Source organism: Ursus maritimus, unplaced genomic scaffold (genome assembly GCF_017311325.1).
Source record: "Ursus maritimus isolate PB19 unplaced genomic scaffold, ASM1731132v1 scaffold_26, whole genome shotgun sequence".
Classification (NCBI taxonomy): domain Eukaryota; kingdom Metazoa; phylum Chordata; class Mammalia; order Carnivora; family Ursidae; genus Ursus; species Ursus maritimus.
Genome location: NW_024425119.1, coordinates 3,833,485 through 3,848,675, shown reverse-complemented (window position 1 = coordinate 3,848,675; position 15,191 = coordinate 3,833,485). Strand labels below are relative to the sequence as shown.

The 15,191-nt window shown below is 41.2% G+C and overlaps 1 protein-coding gene across 1 annotated transcript in view; it reads left to right on the top strand.

The window, feature by feature from the left end:
• Window positions 1-2,131: 2,131 nt before the first annotated feature.
• Window positions 2,132-15,191, top strand: part of LOC103675769 (maestro heat-like repeat-containing protein family member 7) — a 33,181-nt gene continuing 20,121 nt past the window's right edge. Inside the window, exons 1-4 of the mRNA XM_008704905.2 lie at window positions 2,132-2,336; window positions 2,699-2,778; window positions 3,432-3,567; window positions 4,639-4,728. Of these exons, the coding sequence (XP_008703127.2) occupies window positions 2,283-2,336; window positions 2,699-2,778; window positions 3,432-3,567; window positions 4,639-4,728 (360 nt within the window). The 5' untranslated portion in view covers window positions 2,132-2,282. The remainder of the gene's footprint in view (window positions 2,337-2,698; window positions 2,779-3,431; window positions 3,568-4,638; window positions 4,729-15,191) is intronic.

The window sequence follows — 15,191 nt, the reverse complement described above, 5'->3', positions numbered from 1 at the left end:
TCAGTTCCCACTGAGAGCATTTTTCACTTAGTTGTCCTTCCACTGTGTCCCACAAGACAAATGCAGGAACTCCCTCCTTCTCTCCCCAACTCTAGACAGGTCCACTTTCCACCTGCCCACTTGGGTCAGTTACTGCTGTTTCCTGTCCTCCTGGGTTAGAAATATTGGCATTATCTGTATGTCTTCTCTCTTTTCCCTTTCCTCCAGTTATCCATCCAATTCTGTCGATAATGTGCCTTGGTTTTGTTCTTCCCTTCTGTTCCCTCCTCACAACCCTTCTCTGAATTACTAGTGCATATAAGTATTCTCTATTCTGCAGTGTTAGATTTGATACTCCTAAGATTTTGCATATCTGTGACTCTAATTTTTCACAATCTGGGATAATTTGCTTCTCCCCTCCATGCATTAAGCACCAAACAATCTCAACTAAATTCATAGATGAATTCGTATACATATGAAGGCCCACAGTTCACAAACGTTGTGCAGGGGGTGGTTCTCCTCTGGCCCATGATACTCAGGAAAGGATTTTCTGGATGTTGTCAATTAGTATGAAAAATACAAAAATCAGACTCTTGAGTTTTGACAAGCCCTATGCCTCTTTATCTATCTATCTATCTATCTATCTATCTATCTATCTATCTATCTATCAATCATCTATCTATCATTTTAGAGTTTTTTCATTATAAATGTGCTCTTTAATCCTCATCCCCTACTTCCCCCATCCCACCCATCTACCTCCCCTCTGGTAGTCATCAGTTTGTTCTCTATAGTTGAGTCTGTTTCTTGTAATTTGCTTCTTGAATTACTTCTTGCAAGGATGTTTGGTTCTCCATCTGGATTTTAAGTAGTTCAAGTCAGGGGAACCAAATTTTCCCTCCATTTCTTTTCTTTCCCTTTTCTTTCCCTTCCTCTCTCTAAATCCCTGGGTTTGGGAGAACATAAAGGGTGCCTAGCTAACTCTGCTATGGCATGAGGTTGAAGCTATCCCTGATTTACAGGGCATTGCTGTGGCACTCAGTATCGTGTCCATGAAACATCTGAAGATAGTCCTGGACCAGCTGCAAGTGTACAGTGCTATCCTTACTGACAAGGGCTCATCATTCATCCTCAAACTAATGAAGGTGATGGCATTCCTGAGAGCTCTGCCAGCCTCCCACACAAAGCCTTCTAAGGCATCCCCATCACTCCCAGACTCCCCACTTCTCCACTCCCCACTCCCCACTTGAGGCCTTGTGACTCACCTATAAATGCTTCTATTTCCCTCTGACCAACTGTGAGAAAGTTTCATCCTCTTCTCCCTTTCCCATGCTCTCTTATGCCCATGCTTCAGGCCCTGGTATCACCAGCAGCACCAACTTCCTCTCAGCTGTTCACACTTCCACAACCCTATCTTCCCTTCTGAGCCGTCTAGCCAATCCATTCCTCTCTGAACCTCCATTTCCCCATCAGGTGAGGAGGATAAGATGAAGAGAAGGCAAGTTTCCCCCTTCCTCCTACAGGAACATCAGCAAAGGGAATGGGGGCTGGTCTGTAACATCATCTACTTAAGCTATAGCAAGATTATTTTAGAGAGCAAGGGAGACATCTTCACACATTTAGATGACATCCTGGCCATGGTCCTGCAACACTACCGCAACTGCATTGTAGAAAAGGTACTTCCTGCTTACTCTACTTCTCCGGTGTCCCATCCCTGCCTTCTTTACCCTACCCCTACAGTAAAATGATGCCTGGCCTGAATGGAACAAGGGGGTGGGGCTATTACGGTTACTTCAGGGGAGGTAAGAGGGAGTCCCTAAATAATTTTCCTACCTTTGCCATTTGTCCAGAGCATGTGCCCCTAGAGTAGGAGAAGAGGCCTTTCCCAAATCCTGTTCAATTTACCATCCAACTAGACATCCTTCAGGAGAACTTATTTGGTAAAAACCCAATGTAACTTGAGAGATAAGGAAGCCAGCTAGCTCTATCCTAATTTAAGAGTAAATATGAGGTGGGAACTCCAGAAAGAGGTTGGTAAGAGGGGTGGCCCCTTCCCCCATAAAGATACCACAGGCTTTGCTTTCCTAAGCTGTCCTTAGAGGGAAGATGCAAGATCTCAGCCTAGAGAAAGCTATAGAAGCCCTAGCTTCTCATCTCCCAGATTTTGTGTAGGTAGTTTTCCCTTGCCCCAGGATCATTCCTACTTTGGAAATCTCTAAGCATACTGGTTGGTTCAGGATAAGAACCTGAAGCTGGAGTACCTGGACGCCCTGACCAAGCTAACAAACATCCTGAGCAGCCACCCAATGGCCTTTCAATTCAAGTTCCCTCAGAAACTAGAAATTGTAACCTTCATGGTGGTAAGTACAGCTCAGGAGGATGGAGATGGAAATGCACAGAGAAGGGAGGATGGGTCCTCATGGAAACGATTGGCAGTGCTCCTGGGCTTGGCCTGGAGGATAAAAGTCCAGATTTTCCAGTGTCCTTTCCCTACCTTATTGTTCCCTTTTCCATCCTCAAGGTGGGTGTGAGTACTGTGGGAAAGGTATGGTGGGGAGTAGGAGAGAAGTGCTGTCCTTCAGAGTTTTTGGAAGTCCCTGAAAATTCTAGGTTCCAGTTTCTTGTGAATACAGCCTGGGATAGGAGGAGGGGGAGGAAGGCAAGAAAAATATGTCACATCTTCTTGGTCTCTGGGGTGGGGGGTTGGGTGGGTGTGTTACAGGAGTTAATCAGGGAGGAGCCATTGAATTCCATCTCCAGCTCCATTAGGCTGAGGGCAATGAACGTCATCACTGACTTCAGGTAACAATGTTCCAGCCACACTGTCTTCCTTGCTCTGACTGGATTTCAGTTCTTTATTCCCTAGTCTGTCCCCACTTCATTTTCTCCTTCTGCTTCTAGTAATAGGAGGCCACAGGCAGTAGTAGACATCTACTGGATGATGTCTGCCACATCCTTTTACCAAGACTTTTTAGATGGGATTTTTGGAGCACCTGGCAGAGACCATCTCTCCTGTCTTCACAGGCATTTGTTGTTGCTTCTGGTCCAGGCTTTCTTCTGCTTTCAGGACTGTCCCTGACTAAATACCTCCATATCTATCACTGACCATCTCCCCTATTCCCTCAAAATATCTGGGGATCCAAAAAGTAATATATCGTTTCAAAATATCAGTACCCTTTCCTGTAATAGTTCCTCTTTCATTTCAAAATATCAGTACCCTTTCCTGTAATAGTTCCTCTTTCCCTTTGTCCCATTCTTTCCATCTTTCCATCTCCTGGCATTTTTAAACTTTGCTTACTGTTCCCTCCTTTTCTTCTTTTGTTACTTTCTCTTCTGGTAACTTCTTACTACCATCTGTTCCTCTGTCTTCACCATCTCTCTCTGTACCCTCTTCAGCTGTTATTCCTGGCCATTACTGTCTCATTACATTTTTGCTACTTTCTCCTGGATCTTAGGAAGCTCCGTCCCCTCATAGAGGTGGAAGAAAGAACAGAGCTGCTCCGAACATGCTATAAGAGTGTGCTCTGCCTGCCACCTATAGAAGTTTTGCAGAAGGAGGCATCCAGTTCCCAGGAGGCCCACACCACTGTGGTAATTAACTCTTTGATGTTTGTCTCTTTGTATTCAGTTTTTATTTTTGAGAGTATGAGAAATATAGGCTTGGCAGTTACATGTAAGGCTCTTCCACCTTCTTTGATAAAAATACAATCATTTGAAGAGGTTACGAGTTCACATAGTCTGAATGCTACTCATGAGATGTACTTCCTTCCTGAGAGCGCTTTGATTACTGCTGTCACACTTTAATATTCTGGCCTGGAGATGGACACTCAGTTCTTTAATTTTTAACTATTTACCTATGGGCCTTTAGTAAAATCATGTTAGAACCTTCCAATCAAACATGATTTTACTAAAGGCCCATGGGTAAATACGTTTAGAGAGTCCCAGGTGCAAGAGAGCTGAATCCATTTTCCACAAGGCCTATAGTGTTTCCTTGAGGGAAGGAAGAGGGATTCACTTTTCTAATTTGCATTTGTATGTTTAATTCTTAGGAATTCTTTCATGTTCTCTGATTACTCTTTTATCTTGATTGGTGGTTCTTGTTTTATTGATGCCACAATCTCTTGATTTTGGGGGGCTATTAATAAGAATTTTTAAAAATAAATGTTTCTCTTTACTGAATTAGTTTAGTTTTTTTAGGGTCAGTTGGTCTGTTTGTTTATTTGGGCTTTTTCATCAACTGTCTGGTGGTCCTCCTTTGTCGGTTCATATTTATTTATGCTATGAAGGAAGGACTGGTACATACAGAGAAGGCTGAGGTGGGTTTCCTCTGGTTGTATCCTCATGAGGCCTTCTTCAGTGTAGGCCTGGTTAGGGAGGGAAGGTAATTTGACAGGATTTGCCCATGTTTGGGGCAAGCTGGGAACTCCCAGTCCACCAGGACAAACTGCACATCAGGCAGACATTTGTGCTCTGCTGAAAACAACAGAGGAATTTGTTCAAGTTAATAGTGGGCAAATGGCACTTGAAATGTTAGGGGGAAACTTGTGGAGCAGAATTTCTCAAGGAAAACTTCCTGGGAGAGCTAGAGCACTGAACTAAGTTTAGAAGGAGGGATGGGGCTGACATCTCAGCAATGCTTTGAGTTCTCTCTTCTCCCCTCAGGATTTGTTCAGGGAGACTCTGCAATCCCTTCTAAGGCTAATGGAGACACTTATTGTTGAGATGCCCTCTCGGATCCAGCACTGCTTAGAGGTGAGTGGGAAGGAGCTCCTGAAATTGGTATATTGATTTCCTAGGGCTGCCATGATAAAGTATCACAACTGAGTGGCTTCAAACTACAGAAATATATTCTCTCACAGGTGTAAGGCTGAAAGTCCAAAATCAAGGTATCAGCAGGGTTGGTTCCTACTGGAAGCTTTGAAGCAGATTCTGTTCCATGCATCTCTCCTAGCCTCTGGTGATTCCTGGCAGCCCATGCTATCCCTTGGTTTATAGACATACCATTCCACATTTGAATGAAAACATGTAGCATTTGTCTTTGGCTGACTTATTTTGCTTAGTGTTATAGGCTAGGCTATAGTGTTGCTTAGTGTTTGCTTAGTGTTATAGGCTACAGATCCATCCATGTTGTTACAAATAGCAAGATTTCATTATTTTTTACAGCTGAATAATGTTTCACTGTGTGTGTGTGTGTGTGTGTGTGTGTGTGTGTGTGTGTGTGTGTGTCTCACATTTTCTTCATCCATTCATCTGTCATTGGACACTTGGGCTACTTCTGTAATTTGGCTATTGTAAATAATGCTGCAATAAATATAGGGTGCATATAACCTTCCAAATTATTGTCATTTTATTACTTGTTTTATGGTTGTTTTTGTAGTTCTTCTCTGTTCTTTTCTTCTTTTGCTTTCTTCTCTCATGATAAGTTGGTTTTCTTTCATGATATACTTGTCTTCCTTTCTCCTTATTTTTGCATATCTACTATTGGTTTTTGATTTGTGTTTACCATTAGGTTTGTATATAACATCTTCTGCATGTAGCAGTCTATATTAAGTTGATGGTGTCGCTTAAATTTCAACTCCCCCACCATGTTTTAGGTATATGGTGTCATACTTAACATCCTTTTATTTCGTGAGTCCGTTATGGAGTATTCTTGGCTGCAAATTTTTTCTTTTCAGCATTTTGAGTCCATCATGCCACACTCTTCTGGCCTGCAAAGTTTCAGCTAAAAAGCCCGCTGATAGCCTTATGAGATTTCCCTTGTACATAACTTTTCTTTTCTATTGCTGTTTTTAAAATTCTCTCTTTATCACTACTTTTGCCATTTTAATTACTGTGTATCTTGGTGTGGACCTCCTTGTATTGATTTTGTTGAGGGATATTTGTGCCTCCTAGGTCTGGATTTCTGTTTCCTTCCACAGATTTGGTAAGTTTTCAGTTATTATTTATTCAAATAAATTTTCTGCCCCCTTTTCTCTCTCCTTCTGAGATGGCTATAATGCAAATGTTATTCCACTTGGTGTTGTCACTGAGTTCCCTTAGTCTATTTTCATTTTGTAATTTTTTTTTCTCTTACCTGGTTGTCTTGATTACTTTTCCTTAGTCTGTCCTCCAGGTCACTGGTTTGTTCTTCTGCTTCCTCTAGTCTGCTATTTATTCCATCTAGTGTATTTTTAATTTCATCTGTTGTGTTCTTCATCTCTAATTAATTCTTTTTTATTTCTTTGTTAAGGGTTTCACTGATGCCTTCCACTCTTTTCTCAAGTCTATCTTTATGAGCATTACTTTAAATTCTCTATCAGGTATATTTTTTTATCTCCATTTCACTTTGGTCTCTTGCTATGATTATTTCCTGTTCTTTCATTTTGAACATATTTCTCTGTTTCCTCATTTTGTGTAACTTGCTATGTCTCTTTCTCTGTGTTAGGAAAGTCAGCTATGTCCCCTGCTCTTGAAAGTAGCAGCCTTATGAAGAAGAGGCCCTGTAGTGCCCTGTAGTCCCCTGTTCACCAGAATCTGTGCTTATGAGGCATCTCCTATGTGTGATGTGTGCACCCTGCTGTCGTGGCTGAGTTGTTTTTGCCTTTGATCCAGTCATCTGCAATAGCAGATGGGTATTTGCCTGTTGTGGGCAGGGTTTGGTCCCGTGTGGTTAGTACACCAGTCTGGGGCCACCGTGGGCTTGAGTTGAATCAGACCAGGCATTTGTCAGACATGCAATAGCACCAAACTTCAAGGTACTTTCCCTGTGTTGTCCCTAAGAAGTTTTTGTTGAGTCAAAAAAACTTAGAGGCCCCCGGGATGGGAGAAGATATTTGCAAATGACACTACAGATAAAAGACTGGTATCCAAGATCTACAAAGAACTTCTCAAACTCAATACATAAGAAACAAATAATCAAATCAAAAAATGGGCAGAAGATATGAACAGACACATTTTGTCAATGAAGACATACAAATGGCTAACAGACACATGAAAAAATGTTCAAAATCATTAGCCATCAGGGAAATTCAAATCAAAACCACATTGAGATACCACCTTATGCCAGTTAGAATGGCAAAAATTGACAAGGCAAGAAACAACAAATGTTAGAGAGGATGTGGAGAAAGGGGATCCCTCTTACACTGTTGGTGGGAATGCAAGTTGGTATAGCCACTCTGGAAAACAGTGTGGAGGTCCCTTAAAAAGTGAAAAATTGAGCTACCCTATGACCCAGCCATTGCACTACTGGGTGTTTACCCCAAAGATACAGACGTAGTGAAGAGAAGGGCCATATGCACCCCAATGTTCATAGCAGCATTGTCCACAATAGCTAAATCGTGGAAGGAGCCGAGATGCCCTTCAACAGACAAATGATAAAGAATGTGGTCCATATATACAATGGAATATTACTCAGCCATCAGAAAGAACGAATTCTCAACATTTGCTGCAACATGGACGGCACTGGAGGAGATAATGCTAAGTGAAATAAGTCAAGCAGAGAAAGACAATTATCATATGATTTCTCTCATCTATGGAACATGGGGGACTGGGATAGGCCAGTGATGGGTTTTAAGGAGGGCATGTATTGCATGGTGCACTGGGTATTATACGTAAATAATGAATCATGGAACACTACATCAAAAACTAAGGATATACTGTATGGTGACTAACATAACATAGTAAAAAATTATTATAAAAAAAAAAGAAGTTTTTGTTGATGGGCAGGCTCTGTAGTCAGACCAGCTGTCTGCCCCCAACCCACTGCTGGAGCAGCAGTTTGGCTGGTGTGTGTGGTTATCTTTCCCTCTTCCCAGGGCAGAAGTCACTTTGGAGTGGTGCTGGCCCCTGTCATAGCTGCTTGTACACTGCCAGGCTTGCAGCACCACTTTGGATGAGCTCAGGCCAAGAGTATATTGAAAGGGGCAGATCTGCAATATGCTCAGGGGCAGGAAGTACAGTGTTAGCAAGGTTTGTGAGCTGGTCCTCTGGGGGAGATGCCTACAGCACAGGGACTGGGGCAGGCCTGGCTGGAGAGAATGGATCTGCAGACTGGGTGGGGAGGGGGCAGGATGTGTGGTGTTAGCAAGTTAGATAGGGAGTGGTGCCTCACTGATTCCAGCAGATGACTGTGTGTTTTTGTTAGGGGTCAGGGGAGAGAAATAGCACCTGCCCACTCCTTTGTTCCTGGAGGAGTTTCCCAACAATCTCCGTCCCTCTAGGGCCTACTCTGAGGTTAGTAAACTCTCCCTCCCATATGCCCCAGACATTTTTCAGACTGCTGCTTCTAGCTCTATCTCTGCAGGACTGTTTGTTGAGCTGTCTCTTTAAGAGCACCTTCCAGCTCTTCCAAAGCCAAGCCCCATGATGTTTAAAATTTCAGGTTTTAAGTCTGCTGGTTGTAAGAACTCAGGAAATTTGACCTCTCTGGTTTTCAAAGCCAAATGTTATGGGGATTTGTCTTCCCTGTGTGATGGTCTGTTTCTCTCCCCTCTGTGTCCATGAATCCCTCCAGTGGACAGTCTCCCAGGTGTGTTTAGCTCCCCACCATTTTTCTCCCCTTTCTACTCTCTTTGATGTGACCTCTTCTTTGCATTTAGTTGTGGAGTTTGTTCTTCTAGCCTTTGGGTCATTTTCTGTGTTATTTACACTGATGTGGGTGTTATCCAATTGTATCTGTGGAATGAGGTGAGCCATCTTCCCAGGAATTCTCTAAAAGACACCTCCAGGAAGAAGGGAAATGAGGACCACTCCCAGGCGATTGGGAGGTAAGGAGATGCTTGGAGTATAGGGGCCAGGCCATCTACACCTCCTCCTGCAGTGGAGACAGTGCAGCAGTCCAGTGTACCAGCCGCTTCATCCCCCCCTTTCTCCTTTTTTAGTATAAACATTTAGCTTTATAAATTTTCCTCTAAGCACGACTTTAGCTGCATCCTATACATTTTAAGATGTTGTTCTTTCAGTATCATTCAGTTCAAAATATTTTTAAATTTTTCTTGTGACTTCCTCTTTGGCCAATGGATTATTTAGAAGTGTGTTGTTTAATTTCCAAATGTTTGGAGAATTTTCTATTCTCTTGTAGTTATTGATTTCTGATCTAATTCCTTTATGGTCCAAGAACATACTTTTTATTATTTCAATTTTTTTTTAGACAAAAAGCTTTTCCCTCCTGGCGACATTTTGCATATTTATTACCTAATTAATTTCACAAGAACCCGTAATTTGAGTTCACGTAGTGCAAAGTACAGATCATGCCCCAGATTCAATCATATGTGTTGCTAAACCTTGCTAATTACAAATTTATGTAATAAGGTCATTCATGTAAGATGTATTCTTTAGAATGTGCCCTGTTGGAACTTTGGAGAAGCGTATTATGGAAACATCTGTTAGTAGTCATAAAATTGCTTAAGAATTTACTTAAGCACTGGGTGTTATACGCAACTAATGAATCATCGAACCTTGCATCAGAAACCAGGGATGTACTGTATGGTGACTAACATAATGTAATAAAAAAACATTTAAAAAAAAGAATTTACTTAAGCTTTCACTTAGCATTCACTTAGCTTCTTCCATTTTGTTATTATTAGTACATTACATATAAATCAGAATGAGTCTACTTCATTTTAGTGTAAATTCCCCTTTCCATTCCACTACATAGAGTTTTTGTTTGCAATCCTGCAGCATAGCTAGAGACTAACTTTATAGTACTTAGCAACTCAAAGAAATTAAGAAATCAATTTGTTTGATGAGTTTGAAAGGCAAAGTATCCTTTTTATTATATCCCACAGTGTCTGTCTCCTTTGAAGTTTCCAATTGGTGCTCTTCTGATTAGAACATAGTATTTCTGGGAGGCTGACTTCAATTTTTGTTAAAGTTTTTATTTAAATTCCAGTTAGTTAACACACAGTGTAATATTAGTTTCAGGTGTACAGTATAGTGATTCAACACTTCCATAAAACACCCAGTGCTCATCACCGCAAGTATACTTCTTAATCTTCATCAACTATTTTACCTATCCACCCACCCTCCTCCCCTCTGGTAACCATCAGTGTGTTTCTTCGTTTGTGTCCCTCTCTCCACCCACCCCTTTGTTCATTTGTTTTGTTTTTAAATTCCACATGTAAAAAAAATAAATTAAAAAACCCTCCACATATGAGTGAAATAATATGGTATTTATCTTTCTCTGACTGACTTATTTCCCTTAGCATAATTCTCTAGCTCCTTCCATGTCATTGAAAATGGCAAGATTTCACTTACAAGAGAAAGGATAAAAACCATGTGATCATCTCAATAGGTGTATAAAAAGCATAGGACAAAGCACAACATCCATTCATGATAAAAACTCTCTATAAAGTAAGTTTAGAGAGAATATAACACAACATAATAAAGGCTATATATGAAAACCCACAGCTAACATCATACTCAATGGTGGAAAACGGAGAGCCTTTCATTTAAGGTCAGGAACAGGACAAGGATATCCACTCTCACCACATTTATTCAACATAGTGTTGGAAGTCCTAGCCACAGCAATCAGACAGGAAAAATAAATAAAAGGCATCCAAATTGGTAAGAAAGAAGTAAAGCTTTCACTATTTGCAGATGACATGATACTATATACAGAAAACCCTAAAAAAACCCTAAAGACATAAAAAAAAAAAACCCTGCTAGAACAGATAAATGAATTCAGTAAAGTTACAGGATGCAAAATTAATATGCAGAAATCTGTTGCATTTTTATACACTAATAATGAAGTAATGGGAAGAGAAATTAAGACAACAATCTCATTTACAATTGCACCAAAAATAATAAAATACCTAGGAATCGACCAATGAAGTGAAAGTCTTATACTCTGAAAACTGTAAAACATTGATAAAAGAAAGTAATTTCATTTCTTGATGTCATTAAACATTCAGACATTCCAATTGATTGGTTTGTCTCTTAATTCTCTTAATCTACAGATTGCCCTTCCATCGTTTTTTCCTTGAAATTTATTTGTTGAAGAAACCTAGAATTTGTTCTCTAAATTTTCCACATTCTGGATTGTGGTGATTACATCCTTTAGCGGGCCACATAACAAATTCCTCTGTCCAAGTCTTTCCTATAAATTGCTAGATCTAGAATCTGTTACATTCTAATTCTAATTATTAGATCTAGATCATGAATCTGATCAATTTTTGGCAAGATTACTTCAGAAGTAGTCTTGTCTTCTTCCACCAAGAAGCATATAATATCTGGTTGTCTTCTTGTGGTGTTCAGAACTTTTAATGATCACTGCTTAGATTCGTTAATTCATTGGTGGTTGAAAACGTGATATTCTTTTTAAAAAAATACTTTGTTATTGAGATATCACTTGCTACAATAAAGTACGCACATCTTAAGTGTATACTTAGATACATTTTTACATATGTATAAATTTGTATAAATATTAGTTAGATCAGGATATAGAACATTTCCAATACTTCAGAAGGTTCCTCTCCCACTGAATAACCACTGATAACCAGTATTCTGACTTCTATCACCATAGATTAGTTTAGCTTGTTTTGAAACTTCACATATGCAGAATTTTACAGTGTGTGCTTTTTTGTGTCTATATTATTTACCTTTAATATTTTATCTGTGAGATTTACCCATGTTGTTACATGTAGCATCAGATCATTTTTATTGCTATGTAGTATTCTGTTGAATGAATATACCTCTACTTATTTTTGCAAAATGATGCAAAATGATTTTGTAATTCTATCACTTCATATTCATTTTTACCTGAAATTCTTCTATAAAGAGAAATTGCCTTTATAAGCTATTTGGTTAGTTTGAGGTATAGCTCATATAAGAAAGACAAGATAAATGCTGGATTGTTTCCCTTTATCATTTGTAAAAGTAATGAAGTAATTCCTAGTATTCTCCAAAGATGACTAGCAAGGATTATTTCTCTAGTGTCGTTTGAATTTAAAATGAATTTTGAAATGCTTCATACGTTTTGATCAATTACAACTATTATTCTTATTGATGCTTAAATTGTCCCATCTTTAGTCAATGAGAGCCTCTTCAGGTTGGCTTCTGAATCCCTTTAACATGGCTCCCATAGTCTTCCATAGACTTGCTCTCCAGTATAATATCTTGTATATTTCCTGTCTCAGTCCTGAAACAAACTGTTTCTCCAGGGAGCAATGATTCCTCTTAGTGGAAAATGGTATTTAGAGACCACAGTCTTGGTGCTGGGACATTTCATCAGAGTCTGGCTGCAAGGAAGACTTGCAGACCTCCCACTAGAATTCCTCATATCTTCAAGAAGAATGTGTTTTCTTATCACTGCAGCATTAGTATTCTCTTCCATTTGTTGTAGATTTTTCATCTGCTTCTCTTCTTCTTTTTCAAAATATAAATTGCTGTTTGGTTAGCCCCATCATTGTCAGATTGATCTCTGTAGATTGAAATATAGCGATGCATCTTTGGATCACTGGTATTTAGGGCCCATAATTTACCAATGGTGAGATACTTACACATTGTGTTTCAAATAAGAATCATCCATAATTATATTTCTCAAGCATATTTATACATAATTCATCCAGGAATCTGTGAATACAGTGATTCTTACCTTGTTATTACCAAGTTCTCTTTCTACTGAAGAATGGGAAAACATTATTAGGGAGACGTTGGGGTATGTTGACCCATTGAAAGGAATTACAGTCAATATAATTTGAGAGCCACTGCTTTAATTTGAAAGAAGGAGATACTAATTGAGGATGTTTCTAGCACCTAGATAAGGCAAAATTGGGGGCTGGAGGAATGAAGGCTTCTGGTGTCTGATCCATATATAACCAGCCTGTAGGCAAAAGAAGTCCTATTCTCAGAAGTCTAGTCCTGATCCTTTGCAGAAGTCAAGTTCAGGTTACATTTCTACCCTCTGGAATACAGCTGAACAGACCCCTCACCCCTCACTTCATTCTCTTCTTCCTTTAGCTTCTGGACACATGGCTGAATTCCCAGAAGGACAATGAGAGGGAACGGGCCATGTGGTGTACTGCCCGTATTCTTGGCTTCACTGCAAAAATGAACAACTTTGGAGTGAGTGGGAGCCTTCCCTGGAGCCCGGGCCCTCATCCCTACCCTTACCGCAAACTTCATCACATATTACCTAGCCTCAATTACTCATCCTCATCCTCTATTTCCTTGGTCCCATCCTCTACTTTCTCTTGTGCATCCCATAGTCTCTCTTTTCTCCCTTAGTCTTTTTCCCTACCCACCAATTAAATTCCATTTCCCTTGGTTCAGTTTGATTCCATTCATCTCAACAAGCAATTACTGAATACTCACCTTGTGTCAGGCACCATACTAGGTGTTACAGTGGATACATAGACGACCAAGAGTTTCCTGTCTTCATGGATCTTTATAGTCCACCTGGGAGAGAGGTATACATAGAACAGACTTAAATAGAAAGTGATAATGAACGTAAAACCCAAATATAGTAGGAATAAAAGATCGAAACACAAATGAAGTACAAGTGAATGGAAAGCTTCATAGAGGAGAAGACATTTGAGCTAGGCTTGAAGAATGAGTGCAGTATCAAGAGGCAAAGAAGAGGGACAGTATAAGGTCATTCCAAAACTATGATCCCCCAAGTTTTTTTTTTTAAAGATTTTATTTATATTTTCGACAGAGATAGAGACAGCCAGCGAGAGAGGGAACACAAGCAGGGGGAGTGGGAGAGGAAGAAGCAGGCTCGTGGTAGAGGAGCCTGACGTGGGGCTCGATCCCGTAACGCCGGGATCACGCCCTGAGCCGAAGGCAGACGCTTAACCGCTGCGCCGCTGTGCCACCCAGGCGCCCCCCCCCCCAGTTTTTAATAGCTACAACACACCTGTCTAATTCTATTACCATTAGCCTCACCTAGTCTCACCTCTCATATCTCTCATGCATCCCCTCCTCCTCTCTTCTTGCTTTGACTCAGCCTAAGAGAGTGGCTGGGGTAACCTGTGACTTCCAGCTCTCCTCCCCAGATGGACATTGAGTTCACTCGGTTGGGGCGTTTGGTAAGGCTGCTGGCCATGCGCTGCCAGGACCCAGTGGACAACATCTGCTTCCTGTCTGCACAAGCTGTCTACAACCTCTACTGTATCCTCCTGCTGCAAAAGCGTAGGGAGAATCTCCTCTTTTCACTTCTGCTCCGGCCCCCCACCTAGGTTTGGTCATTCCCCCACACACTGTACTGGAAGTGTGAGAGCTAAGTTACCTGAGCATCTTACTTCCAATGAGGAGCCTGCCCCTTGACCTCTACATATACCCTCCTGGGACAAAATAGCTACTCAGAAAAGAGTTCTGAATTCGTTTCTCCTCCTCTGGCTGAGCTCTGTCCTCTGACCCCACTCTGTCGCTGCTCTGAGGAAGGCAACACAGGGGTTCCTTTGACATTAGCTCTCACCATTCCTTATCTTACTGCCCATTTCTCTACTCCCTTCCCCACGGGATATACATTACCCCAAGCTGACTTAGTTCAGTGGGTGGTTTGGGTTGGGCAGGGGGGAAAGAGGGCAACCTAAGACACCTTCTGAGTGTCTGAGGGGTGGGTTCGGGTGTCTTTGTTTCAGAGATGAATAGGAAAAAACAGGGCTTATGGGAAGAAGAGGGCGAGAGTGAAGTCTATAGCGCCAACGTGTTCTATAACAACACCTTTGAGATCGCCAAGGTGAGAGGGCGGGGCCAGAGACAAAGCGGGAAGAACCTAGGCCTCTCACCCACATCATATTAGAGACTCCTAGGGTGGGACTCCTTTATCCCATCTTCCTTTCCATTCCAGTACTGCATGTGAACTTTTTCCTTAGGGAACTTTTTCCACATGCTACCACGTGCTTCCCCTTAAGCATCATGGGTCCTAATTCTGCTTTCTTAGCTATCCCCCTGGAAGCATTTGCTTCATGCTAATGATGCTTTGTGAGCAATCTGTAGATTTAGCCCATGCCTCAAAGATATGTCACTAAGGATCTTGGTCTCAGTCCTTCTCTCCCAGCACTTTGTCTCTGCAGCCTCTGACCTGTGAGCCCCTCAGTGCATCTGAGGTCAGTGTTTTCTCCCTCCCATCCCCAAAGTCTCTGTTCCCAGTGAAAGGGTCTTCTAGGAGTTAGGCAAACAGCACAGGCCTAGGACAAAAGCAGATCATGTTCCCGAGAGAGGCTCTCTCCACCCACCCTACCCAGGAAGGATGGTACAGGCTATCTCAAGCAGAAGGCCCCAGGTGCAGGCAG